A 13,577-nucleotide genomic window follows, 5' to 3' on the forward strand; every position below is an offset into this window, starting at 1 on the left:
TGTATACTCCCATAGGTAATCAGTCTGCACCTGAGTCTATGTCTCTGAGACTGACTCCATCTTCCACCACTCAGCATGGCAGGCTTAGGAGTGGGAGAGCCTATCGCAGCCTGGCCAGGCTGGCCTATCGCAGCTAGCTCCGTCTGGCCAGGCTGCGATAGGCTCTCCCACTCCTAAGCCTGCCATGCTGAGTGGTGGAAGATGGAGTCAGTCTCAGAGACATAGACTCAGGTGCAGACTGATTACCTATGGGAGTATACACAGAAGTTGTGCCTGGCAGATCCTTTACACATACTCTATTGGATGCCATAACACAGAGGTATTCTCCCCTAGAAGCAAACAGCGGCACAGAGAATACCTACGGCTTCTTAGTACAGAGCCACAGGGACTCCGTGCGCCTCTGTACAGGCTCCTTGTGTATGACACAAATACTGAGTGAAAGTTGGACTATTGTTTGTCAAACAAAAAAATGGACTTTCGGAAATAATTGCGACCTACTTCTAAGCCATATTTGTCCGGACATTGCTACCTACTTCTAAACCATATTTGTCTCACCTCTTTTGAGGAGCTTGTAGGGCCCCCCTGTCTTTCTACCATCACTTGTATCATCTGAAGACAGCTTCCTCTTTAATGAGTTACACGTCAGAGGCATTTTTAGGGAAATCTCTGCTGATGAAGTCTTTTTGCTCTCCACATCAGTTTTATCTTCTGGAGTCTGCAAAAACTTCCATGAGGTTTTACACCCGGTTGGGCCAACGTTTTCTGGAAACATCAGGGATTTTTTATATTCCATGTTAACCTGGTCATAAAGATGCAAATTGTGTTTAAATGGATTAAACAGAAAAAAAAATTACTTTTCACTTGCAATTTCATGTTAAAGGGGTTGTCTGGACCACAACCGATCACCAGGGGTCGCATTGTGGAGAAGTTGTATGGAGCGGTGGCTCAGGGGATAAATGTCTGGAAAACCCATTTAACCATTAAATAATGTAAATGTGTGCAACTTCCTTATATACTTTTTGTTTCAACTCCTAACCAATGTCAAGATCTCTGCTTGCCGTCAGTGAACGTACCATGTCTAAGGATGAAAACCAGTTCAGAACTAATAACTCACAGCTGAGGGTTTGCTATAGTTATTTTCAAACTAGGGAATCTTCTATAGATTCGAGGCTGATACATGTAACCTATACCGATACGTTGAAAACTGAGGATTGAGATAGATTTTTGCTGCTGAAGTGCTTCGCTCGCAGAGGATTCAGAAGATTGCCTAGACTTGACACCGTTTTTAAAAACTCCCTGTGATATATATTAGGAGTGTACAGGTTTTCAGCCTACGGGTGTACACAAGGGCTTTATTATTTACTAACAAACGGAAATTTGTGAGGAATTGATACACAAAGTACATTAAAAAAAAAACTGCCTTTTTACAATAATGTTTTTGTTTTTTTTACCTAAAAGTGGAAAATCGGTTTAATATTTATTGACTTTTAAAAAACGATATAGCTATCCGGTCTTCATCTTTTAGGTTTCTTTTTAAAGTCATTATGTTCTGTTTTACTTATCTTCCTTATTCGTGGTCTAGCCCTTTTAGTATTTGCCATTTTCGCTGTCCTTGCATGACATTTCTGGCCAATAATCCAGTAATTCTATCATCTAAGTGGTCAATTTGTCCCATTTCTTCTAGAACATTAATATCGCAACTTCGTATTGATAATAATTATTCTGATTAACTTGTCCGTATCAGTGAAAACAGCTCCATTCTTTCATGAAAGGGAAACTCCCTTATAAAGGGTACATCCACAACGTGGCGTAAACACTGGAATTTCCGATCTGATTTATTTTCAGTGCGGAAAGTCCACACTTTATTATAGTAGCAGCAAAGTGAATAAGGTCTGAACAAATCTCATCCACACCCTGCGGACAAAATGTGGAGAAAACAAGTGCAGAAAATGAACAGTAGTACGGAAATTCAAACTGCAGCATGCACATTTTTTCTTGTGAAGACGCTGCGGAATTTCCGCACAGAAAATCCTGCAGTGTTTACGCTATGTGTGAACATACTGTTAGGCCTCATTAATACACAAAATTTTTCTGGCAACTTAAACTGCATCAAAAAACGCTTTTAAAAATGCAAAATTATTAAAATGTAACATGCATTTTTTTTTATGGCGTTTTTAGTGGCTTTTTTATTTGGTGTTATTTTATACATGCTTTTTTTTATGGCGATTTTGAAATCCTATAGAGAAGCCTATGGGAAAAACACCAGAAAAAATGCCATATCCAGAGCATGTTGTGTTTAGAAAATATCGGCACTGACCACAAAATTGCCTCAAAAGCGCCACAAGACGAAACTCAGTTGTGTGTAGCGCATTTTATATTTTACTATAGACTTTATTTAACATCTGACCACACCAAAAAAAAGCCAGTAAAAAAGCCACTAAAAAAAAAAAAAGAACAAAAACGCTGTGTGAATCCAGCCTAAGGGTATGTTCACACGGCCTATTTACGGACGTAATTCGGGCGTTTTTGCCCCGAATTACGTCTGAAAATAGCGCCTCAATAGCGCTGACAAACATCTGCCCATTGAAAGCAATGGGCAGACGTTTGTCTGTTCACACGAGGCGTATATTTACGCGCCGCTGTCAAATGACGGCGCGTAAATAGACGCCCGCGTAGAAGAAGTGACCTGTCACTTCTTTGGCCGTAATTGGAGCCGCTATTCATTGACTCCAATGAATAGCAGCGCTATTTACGGCCGTAATTGACGCGGCGTTCAAGCGCCTGCACATGCCGGTACGGCTGAAATTACGGGGATGTTTTCAGGCTGAAACATCCCCGTAATTTCAGCCGTTACGGACGCCCTCGTGTGAACATACCCTTAGGCAAATTTCACATGCCAGTATTTTGCATCAGTATTTGGCCCAGTTCACACAAAGGCTTTTTACGCTGATTTTGACGCGGAAACCGCTACGGAATCAGCAGCAAGACAAAGCCTAAACCGCTTCCTGTTGATTTCAATGGGAGACGGGGCGTTCATTTAGCCACTCGCAGTAAAAGCGGCATGCTCTTTCTTGCTGTGGTTCCGCCTCTGATCTCCCATTGAAAACAATGTGAGGCAGAGAAAGTGTTTCTTACCCGCAGCGCTCAATAGCCGCTGGTTAAAAATGCAGCGAAAACCGCAAAAAGCATTTGCAGGCAGGTAAAAATCAGCCTCAATTTTTCTGCCTGCAAAAAAAACTCCATGTGAACAGGGCCTTTTGAAACCAAAACTTAGAGTGGGTCCAAAATATGGAAAGGGGTACAATGCTTTTCGTTATACTTTTTCTTTGTTTGTTTCACTCCTGGTTTTGACTTCCAAATACAGATACAAAATACTGACAAAAATACTGCAATGTGAAAGTGGCCGTATACAGCTTGTCAGGTGCAAGTTCTCGTAGGCTGGAAGTGCTGGATCTCTCTATATGAATGCTAAATTGCTACACCTCTAATCTGGTGTGACTCGTACATAATGACATCCGTGGACAGGTCACTGCTGCCCCCACGTTCAGTGAACTCATCCCCCTCTAGTATCTGATGATCTGACTGTGGATATTCCAATGACATTAAACCCCTGGAATATTCCAATGATGTCACCGGCTATTAATAAGAAACATACAAACTGAAAAAGAAGACTGGGTGTAATGGAGAAATGAAAAGTGCTCCTACAGAACAGGTTTGTGATACCCTTATGACGGTTTCACCTGTCATTTTCTGTTCGATAATGTACAGCGCTACAGCAGGTGATGACGCTATATACATCAATATTAGTAACAGAATGAAAAAGTAGACATAAATCTAATACATGTTATTTTGTAAAACACAAACACATAAAATAAAGCCAGCACACCATTTTACTAACCCTATATAATCTCTGTGCGGTACCGCTGTAGTCTGAGGTGCATAGTGAATTTGTAAGACTTCCCTTTAGCCTTGAGGGATGTGGTGGCATCATTTGGAGGATATCTGGCAAGTCTCCCTGACTGTGTCCAGGACTTAACATGTTAAGCAGCAACTGTGGTTATAATAAAACAATAATATATTTATTCATATTATAAAGTACATAAATACTTGTACATCAAGACCTATTCAGAGATAAGAGGCGATGCTGGTTATGTGGGCTCAGTCATTAGAACTTTGACTGAACTTAATCTGCTGGGTTTACATGAGGTGATTATTCTACAATCTGACTGGGAATGTTGGATTGCAGCAATAATCTCCTATAAACTCATGATGATCAAGATTGTCAGGTTTTTTTTTTCATTTATGACGTAGTCCTTCAGTCACTAATAAACAACCTCCTAATTTCCTGTCTGCATTCACTTTTCTTGGCTCCTTGACTTCCCCATAAACATACACACATTGATCAGCCGAGCAAAGCATGTTTATTGCTATACGGAGGGGATTAGCAATTGTAAGAGAATGTTCACACAACCTATTTTCAGACGTAATTCGGGCATTTTACGCCTCAAATTACGCCTGAAAAGACGGCACCATTACACCTGCAAACATCTGCCCATTGCTTACAATGGGTTTTACGATGTTCTGTTCAGACGAGGTGTAATTTTACGAGTCGCTGTCAAAAGACGGCGCGTAAAAAGACGCCCACGTCAAAGAAGTGCATGTCACTTCTTTGGACATTTTTGGAGCCGTTTTTCATTGACTCCATTGAAAAACAGCTCCAATTAAATCCATAATGGATGCCGCACAAAACGCGAGTACTTGCAAAAACTTCCGAAATTCAGGAGCTATTTTCGCCTGAAAACAGCTCCGTAATTTCAAACGTATTTTGCGTTTGCGTGTGAACATACCTTTAGACACTTCTGGCAACATTTATTTTGCGAAGGAACAAAGCATCGGACATATTAAACCTAGAATGTCCAACATCCAATACATTGTATCCCCGAGACCGCAAACATCACAGGACAGACTACCTCGAGATACATTAGCTTGTCTGGGGATCCCATGGCAAGTCAGGTAGCAACCCAGATCTCCATGCTCCATCGCTCAGATCTCCATTGCCACTCTCATTGTGCGCTACTAAGGCAATGTTCCCACAGGCAGGATACGCTGCAGTTTTTCTGCCATGAAATCTCAAAAAACCTGAGGTAATTCAGAGACAGAAATCCACATCAAATAGTGTGTTTTACTTGTGAAGCATTGATTAAAGCAAACTTTGTGTGCACCTGCGGATTTCCAGCGTAAAGGCTATACAAAACGCAATAAAACTCCACTTGCGTATTTTAGTGTGGAATTTATACTCCCCATTGAAGTCTATGGGCCAAACACGCAGCATCTCCGCACAGAATACGCAGCATAAATTGACATGCTGCAAATTTGAAAGTCGTACCGCAGAACACTTGTTAGGGTATGTTCCCACAGGCTGGATACATAATGGATAAACCGCATCAGATTAATGTGCGGGAAATCCGCAGCGTTTACAGTAGCAGCAAAGTGAAGGGGATTTCAACAAAACTCACCCCCACGCTCTAGCTAAAATCTGCACATAATTTGTGTGGAAAATTACCTGCGCTGCGGATTTTGAGCGGAGATGCTGCGTTTTTTCCCCATAGACTTGTATGGGCAACATAGAAATTGGTTGTCAAAAAGTTGTATTCTGCTGCGGTTTTTACAGCGATTCTGCAGTTAAAACCGCAGTGAATCTGCAGCTGCAAATAACGTTTTCTACAATCAATGCATCATACTAAATCTGAAGGTAAAACCACTGTGGAAAATGTGCAATGATTTCTGCCGCTACATCAAGTTTCCACAGCAATATGCGCATCAAAAATGCATTGTTTGCTGCGGATTTCTATGACTGATTTTTCTGTGATGGGAAATCTGCAACGTATGCGGCCTGTGAGAACATACCCTTAAACTTGCTATGATATGCTAATGCATTTATCACACTGCTGTTTATAACCTCATTAAAAATAATGGGTTTAATTTTTATCCTAAATTAAGTATATTTGGGTGGATTTATAAACTGAAATATCACAAAACAGCATATTTTTAAAGAGTAACTATGTCAGAAGTTTTGATTGGTGAGGGTCCGAGCACGGAGACCCTCACCAATCGCTAAAACTAAGCGTCAGAAGCACTCGTGTGAGCGCTCAGACGCTTAGTTTCTGTTTGCCAATGTAGCAGTGTACAGGCTCAATAGAAAGTCTATGAAAGGCTACATCGGCTTTCCGGAAAAAGCCAAACAGAAACGAAGCGGCTGATCGCTCACAATGCACTTCTGCCTCTTTGTTTTAGCGATTGGTGGGGGTCTCAGTGCTGGGACCCGCACCAATCAAAACTTCTGACATGTCACTATGAAATGTCAGAAGTTTGTTAAGTTACCCTTTAGGATGGCCATACAAGTAGGATAGCTGATAACAACTATCTCCCGACTGATTATTCTAAGGAAGAGAGGAAGACAAATGATTGCCAGACCCCTATAAACATTAGAATGTCAGGGGGATTCACTGATATTAAAAAGTGTATTGCCAACATTATAAACATCATTATTATAGAGTAAGATGTCCTTATGCTCGAAATACCGGAGTAACACATGTTCAAATGTAACAGTAGGTAAATCACAGTTTCTTACGCTACCTTCTGAGCTTCTGATTTTGCCGTCTTATTCCCAGAATCAAGTACGAGACAGTAAAGGAATTCTTTTAAAGCATCTTCAGTTTTTCCTAGGTTCACCAGTGCTTGTGCTTTCCTCAGATGCCCCTAAATATATATAAAAAAAATAATCACTAAAAAATTCAAAAAAAATAAATCTATGAATTTGATTTTGGTAGCTGTATGTGATTATATATATATATATATATATATATATATATATATATATATATATATAAAATCACTGTACTCATGGAAAAATTTAGGGAGTGGTTTCCTAGTACATGGGAACCCCCTTCCCTCCCTGGGCAGGTCAGGTCAGTTAAAGCGCTTTGAAATAGGTTGCACTATATAAAGATTAGTATTATTAAATAAAAACAATGTATTTCTGTGGCCACTAAGTGTTCAATAGAAGCGGCATAAATCGAATATACAGAGAGCTCCCTCTAATGGCGGCTGGAGGCAGCCAGAAATTTTATTATACGACTATGGCTGTGTAAAGGGAAGCAGGACATTTGGAGCTCTGTGTCAGAAAAATAATTCAGGACCTATTTAGATTAAATTTAATTATAGGTACTGTCCTGTCCTAGACAACCACCACTACTAACCCCTTACAGCCCTAAACCATATAATAATAATTATATATTATTAAATAATATTGAGTTTTAACCAGTAAACCGCCCTAGACTTCCATGGATATTAGATATCAACCCATAACCATTCTAGACCGACAAGAATAATGGATATTAATATTAACCCCCTGACCCCCCTAGATCACCAGGGATACTAGGTGTTAACCACTACGCATCTCTAGGTCTCCAGGCATACTACACTAACCTCTAAACCCGCCTATGCAAAAATGTATGATGTATATGTAGAAAGGCAAAGTTGGCACATAAAGTGTAATCAGGGGTAGAGGGATAAGTAGGGGAAATTTGCCATCTCGCCTGGAATCCCCACTTTAAAAATGCTGCATTGGCCCCTAGTATTATATTGTATTGTTGTATACCAAACCTCCATCCATTCCAATTCTGAAGATGATTAAAAACACAGTCCACATAAAAAGGGCACACTGGATGGACCTCTTTTTCTGCCATCATGCTTCAATGTTTGTGGTATATCGTTATGCATCTAGCTATAAGTATTAAAAAATGCTTCTCGAATACTTACTTTTAACCAATATGGCTGTAACTTGCAAGCAATTTCAGCATCCTTCAGTGCCAATTCATAGGACTTTAGACTGAGGTGAATCATGGAACGGTTGCTATACAGTAAATGGTCAAGTGAAACTGTAACAACAAACAGCACAATATGATATTAATGGGACATTATTATACAAAAATTACCTCTAAGGCCCCATGCACACATCCGTGACCATTTATATGGGCGCAAAACATGGATAAGCAAAACACGGACCGCACACGGATGAACAGAATCGGTGAGACTGATCTGAAGAAACTGACAGGAATATTACCTGTCGGGAGTTTTACGGATCGGGCACATGGATCCGCAAAAAAAATGTATGTGTGTATGGCTCCATTGAAATGAATGGGTCAGTGTGATATCTGTTAAAAAAAACAAACAGATAACACACTGAAGAAAATAACTGGCGTGTGCATGTGCCCTAATGCCTCATGCACACGGCTGTTTTTGACGGGATCGTAGTGGCACCTGATAGTCTTCACTTCAGCGAGTGAATCGGGTCCGTGAAAAATTATCCGAGTCTCCCATCCGAGGAAAGATAGAACATGTCCTATCTTTCCTCGGATCACTGACGGGACTCGGCCGGCGCACACGGTCGTGTGCATGAGGCGTTAATCTTTATTTATTTTTCATCAAAAGTGTCTCCTATCTGGTCATTTTGTTCAGTGATGTGCTGCACTATTGTAATCAATTTATATAATATTCATTTTAAAGGAGCGGTTCTTTATACCCTGAAATATTTCTAGTGCATACTAACATTGGGGGCAGGCATTGTAAAAGCTGATAAAGCTAAATTGTTGACCTCACTAATGCTAAAAACGAGAACGATAGACAAAAAAATGGGGATTAGACTTGAAAGATTTGTCTGGTTTAGAAAACCCATTTTCAAATACCCTATTAGGCGTCATGCACACGACCGTAGCTGTGTGCACAGTCTGTGATGATGGCATGGACGGCCCGAGAAGTGTCAATCACAGGCTGTTCGCAATCACGGACTGTGCACACACAAGAGTGCATTGAATTCGGACCACAAACGCGGCACGTAAAACGACATGTCAATAGGGTATAATGTGCCCTATACTATCCGCAATTGCAGCTCCGCAATTGCAGATTGTATTTAGACACAAATGCACAGTAGTGTGCATGGTGCCTTAGAGAGTTTTGAGCTAAAGAGGTATTCCAATCTTAAACATTTAAGGTGCCGAACCTCCTTTATCCCTATATGTGAGGGTCCCAGAGGTAGGGCCCGTAACTATCCTATGAATATGCCATATATGCTTAAGATGGAAATACCCCTTTAATAGAGGGAGTTCCACTGTCCAAGATCTTTATCTATAAGCGAGAGTGGAGAGGAGCTACAAAGAGCGTCTCATGCTTTATAGGACCAAGTATGTCCGTGCATTTTAATGAAGATAGTGTTAGGACTTGTCCACACACAACAGAATTGCTGCAGAAATTTTCTGAAGCAATTCCGTTGAAAAACGCAGACATTCCGCTGCGGCAAAAACGTGTTTCCGGCAGAAAATGGTGCGTATTTTACTGCGTTTTTCCCAATGTTAGGAGATGGAGACATATCCTGTGAAAAACGTAGCAATTCTGGTCACTTTCCGCAGCAGGAATTTACATGCTGTGGTACGAAAAATACGCACCGCAGGTCAATTTCTGTTCGGAATTATTACGCAGCATGTGGATGAGATTTGTTAAATCTCATCTACTATGCTGCTACTGTATTCTGCTGCGTTTTTTCCATGCGAAAAAACATGGCAATTCCGCAGCGTGTGGACGAGCCCTAATTACCTGTCCACACGTAACGGATTTGCTGCAGAAAATTTCTGCAGCAATTCCGCAGAAACTAGCAGGATTTCCGCTGCGGAAAAACCGCACCATTTTCTGTGTGTCTTTTACTGCAGAAAATGGTGCGTATTTTTCTGAGTTTTTCTCAATGCTGGGGGATGGCGACATCTCCTCTGAAAAACGCAGCAATTCAGTCCACTTTTCGCAACAGGAATTGACATGCTGCAGTACGAAAAATACGCACCACAGGTCAATTTCTGGTCGGAAATTTTACGCAGTGTGTGGATAAGATTTGTTAAATCTCACCCACTTTGATGCTACTGTATTTTGCTGCGTATTTTCTGTCCGCAATTCCGGACGGAAAATACGAAGCAATTCCGCTACATGTGGACGAGCCGTAATGCTTCGTTTCTTTTGTGACGGCACTTAGGAATGAAACACTTGCTTCCAGTTTTCACCACAGATTATATTTGATGACTGGGGGTCCTAGCAGCAGGACACCCTGTGATCTGCTTATAGTTGAAGGACCCTTTAAACAAAAAAGGGATTGTACAAAATAGAAATCCACTTTAACCTTTCTTTAAAGAAAACCTGTCACCAGCATTTCACCTATTGGACTCTACTCACCCCTTGCTGGCCACTGCTGTCAAACGGTCATTGCGTTTGACATAATCAGGGACACATTGCGTTTGACATAATCAGGGACACAGTGTTTGGTTCTATTAGAATTAGAGGAGCATTGTATGGCGCTCAGTGGCACTGATACGGGGCCCGCCGGCACGGCCCCCCCCCCCTTGGCCGGAGGCTCTGCTAGCAGCCGCTATGGCTGCTACAGAGTGACGCCACTGAAGGGGTTGTTTCTACAAAAGACATGCATCCCCTATCCACATGTCTTGGCGTTATCTACAGGGGGAGGGCTGTATGGCGTTATCTACAGGGGGAGGGCTGTATGGCGTTATCTACAGGGGGAGGGCTGTATGGCATTATCTACAGGGGAGGGCTGTATGGCGTTATCTATAGGGGGAGGGCTGTATTGCGTTATCTACAGGAGGAGGTGTATGGCGCTATCTATATGGGGTGCGCTGTGTGGCGGAACCTATAGGGAGGCACTATGTACAAGGGGGGTTGTATGATACCCAGGGGAGGGGGGGCCCCAGTCAAAAGTTTGCTATGGGGTTCTGTCTTTCCTAGTTACGCCCCTGACGGCGCTATTGTATTTAGAAGCGTTGTGTGTGGCACCAAGAGACTTTTATCTTCGTTTATAGGTGCAGAAATGTTTGAAAAGTGAGAAGCTGAAGACATCTGAGTGGAAAACTGCAGAAATGGGCTGTGGGCGGGAGAAGTCATCATAGAGGTCTGGACCGGATGGAGACATCACCTGTGAGTCACTTAATGTAAATGTTTATTCTGCCTCTAATCAGTAATGTAGTCACTGTATGATCTGCAGCGAGATAATGGGTGGTATGATTTTTTCTTTTGTGAGGCTGCTAGTGATATAGGACAGCCATGGGGATGTCATTCATAATCTGGTGTGCGCCATTTCAATTTCCTCCTCAGGCAGAAGAAAAGCTAGAACCGGGCCTGCGCACGCACCAGAACATCGATGCGCAAGTGCGGGATTTCGTGTGTGCGAGGAGAGGAACTGTCAATCAAAAGCAAGGAGGCGGGGTTAACTCAAAAAAAGGCTTGAGGAATGAGGCTATGACTCAAACTCATTAGCATATGGCACAGGATCACTAAAAAATTGAATACTAAAGATACAGAGCCTACTTAGAAGATAATTATAAGTTATATAAAAATGATTTTTCACCAACTTCCATGAGGTATTGTTGGGTTAATAGTGAAATGTTGGTGACAGGTTCCCTTTAACTCCTGACCAACAATCTTTGCATGGATAACTGCTCAGTCCATCTCTCCAAACTTTTCTTTTCAACTTTAGATTGAGGTTGCCAGCAGGATTGCGCACAGTCATTTAGGAGCCATTACCAGTCCAAATCTCCCTGTCTGCGCTGAGAAGCACAGGGTGAAACCGTATTACAGTTCATTTAGCTCTTTATATAAAATCACAAGTCTGAGGCCTCAGGCACACGGCCGTGCCCGTAATTAGGGTCCGCAATTACAGGCACGGCCGGCCACTGATGGCCGTGGACAGCCACTCACATTTTCATCCCGTGTTCCTATATATAAAGTATGAGAACACAGTCCGTAAAAGCAAAAGATAGGACAAAAGATAGGACATGGCTTTCTACAGCACGGACACCTTCCCGCAAATATACGGGAAGGTGTCCGTGGTCAATAGAAATTAATGGGTCCGTAATTGCGGACCGTAATTATGGTCCGCAATTACGGACTAATTCCACGGTCGTGAGCATGGGGCCTGACTGTGTGTTTGTTTGTTTTTCTGTAAAGTTCAACAAAACTTAAGAAGAGAGATTATGAGGAGAGCTGATATAATTCACAAACCTATAGTGATTTTTTAATGCACATTAAAAGATTTACTTCTTGGACCAGATATAAATGAACGGCCATTATAGTTTAATAGCCGAGAATTCTCCAGCTCATTTTAATAATCTGTTAACCAGAATAAGTGCCCTCAGGTGGTCAGAAGATTTCATATACATCCAGGTACATCAAGGTTGTTAGGTCAGTAATAATGTTAATGGGAAGGAAGCTCATGAAGTTTCTAATTATCATTTTTCCATTACAGTATATGTTCCAGGAGAGTAGTCACTTGGGACGGAAAGTCCATAACAATTTATAAAATGTAAGTAGGTCTTCATAGTATCTAATCCTAGAGAAATATGTCTCAGGTCTAGTATTGTAGTAAACTATGGTCTGAAGACTGGAAATAATTTTGATTCTCAGTCTCTTATATTCTAGTTGTATTCTCAGGAATTTACTAAACAGGTCTGCATAAGTTGAACTCTTCCAGAAGGTTAGTAATTATTAGACGGTTTTTCTACTACAAAAATGCTAAAAGGCTATGTACACCTTTGAAAACTTTTTTTTTTTTTTAAATAATAATGTCAATGTGTTTAGTGCAACTTTCTAATTCCTTTTTAAAAAAATTATTTTTACTTCTTAAGCTACAGCTGCTTTGCATTCTGTATACAGAGCAGCTGTATTGTGCGATGAGACCTGAATCCGTCAGGTCAGCGGTATGGACTTATATGTGAGATGTCATTAGTAACAACTCGACCCGCAGGACCCACTGTCACTGAACCAGTCACTGCCTCTCAGGGCCGGCCTTAGGGGTGTGCGACCTGTGCCATTGCAAGGGCGCATAACTCAAGCAGGTGCGATGGCTCCCTTCCCCTGTTGTGTTTTAGAAGTGCCCTGGTCTGGCAACTCAGCAGCTGCATTTCCGCCCGGGCGCTTCTTCTTTCAGTGGCGTCGCTACCGATGTAGCAGCCATATCGGTTGCAAGCGGCGACACCGGGCATGAGGGCGCCCGTCAGGATGGGTCCCCCCTTGGCCGGCAGCGACGCCACATTATCTCCATGCTCTGCTATCTACTTTTGCCACTGTAGCTCCCTGAAGGAGCGGAATCCCCCTGTGGCCAGGGATTCCACTCCTGACGGAGCGCTTGATGTCTCTGTCCATATATAGACAGTTACATCAGGGGCAACTTGTGAAGCGGAACCCCTGTCCACAGCGTTGCGGACGCAGTGGCCGGTAATTTGGCTCCAGGATTCCGCTTCTGGACTGAGCGCTTGAGGTCTCAGAGATGTCAGGGGCTTCTCCTGGAGTGGAATCCCTGGTCATAGCGTCGGCAACGCTGTGGACGGGGATTCCACTTCAGGAGTTGCCCCAGATTTCACTCTCCATATATGGCCAGAGACATCAAGTGCTCAGTCCAGAAGCGGAATCCTGGCCACAGAGGGATTCCGCTCCGTCAGGGAGTTACAGTGGCGCTATCTAGAGGAAGG

At 42.2% G+C, this 13,577-nt stretch overlaps 1 protein-coding gene across 1 annotated transcript in view; it reads right to left on the reverse strand.

Annotated features, from left to right (window-relative positions):
* LONRF3 (LON peptidase N-terminal domain and ring finger 3) overlaps nucleotides 1–13,577 on the reverse strand; it is a 44,440-nt gene that overhangs the window by 15,373 nt on the left and 15,490 nt on the right. Inside the window, exons 2-5 of the mRNA XM_075835860.1 lie at nucleotides 7,822–7,940; nucleotides 6,637–6,759; nucleotides 3,899–4,051; nucleotides 556–799 (exon numbers count right to left, since the gene is read on the reverse strand). Coding sequence (XP_075691975.1) covers nucleotides 556–799; nucleotides 3,899–4,051; nucleotides 6,637–6,759; nucleotides 7,822–7,940 — 639 coding nt within the window. The remainder of the gene's footprint in view (nucleotides 1–555; nucleotides 800–3,898; nucleotides 4,052–6,636; nucleotides 6,760–7,821; nucleotides 7,941–13,577) is intronic.

Source organism: Rhinoderma darwinii, chromosome 8 (assembly GCF_050947455.1).
Source record: "Rhinoderma darwinii isolate aRhiDar2 chromosome 8, aRhiDar2.hap1, whole genome shotgun sequence".
Classification (NCBI taxonomy): Eukaryota; Metazoa; Chordata; class Amphibia; order Anura; family Rhinodermatidae; genus Rhinoderma; species Rhinoderma darwinii.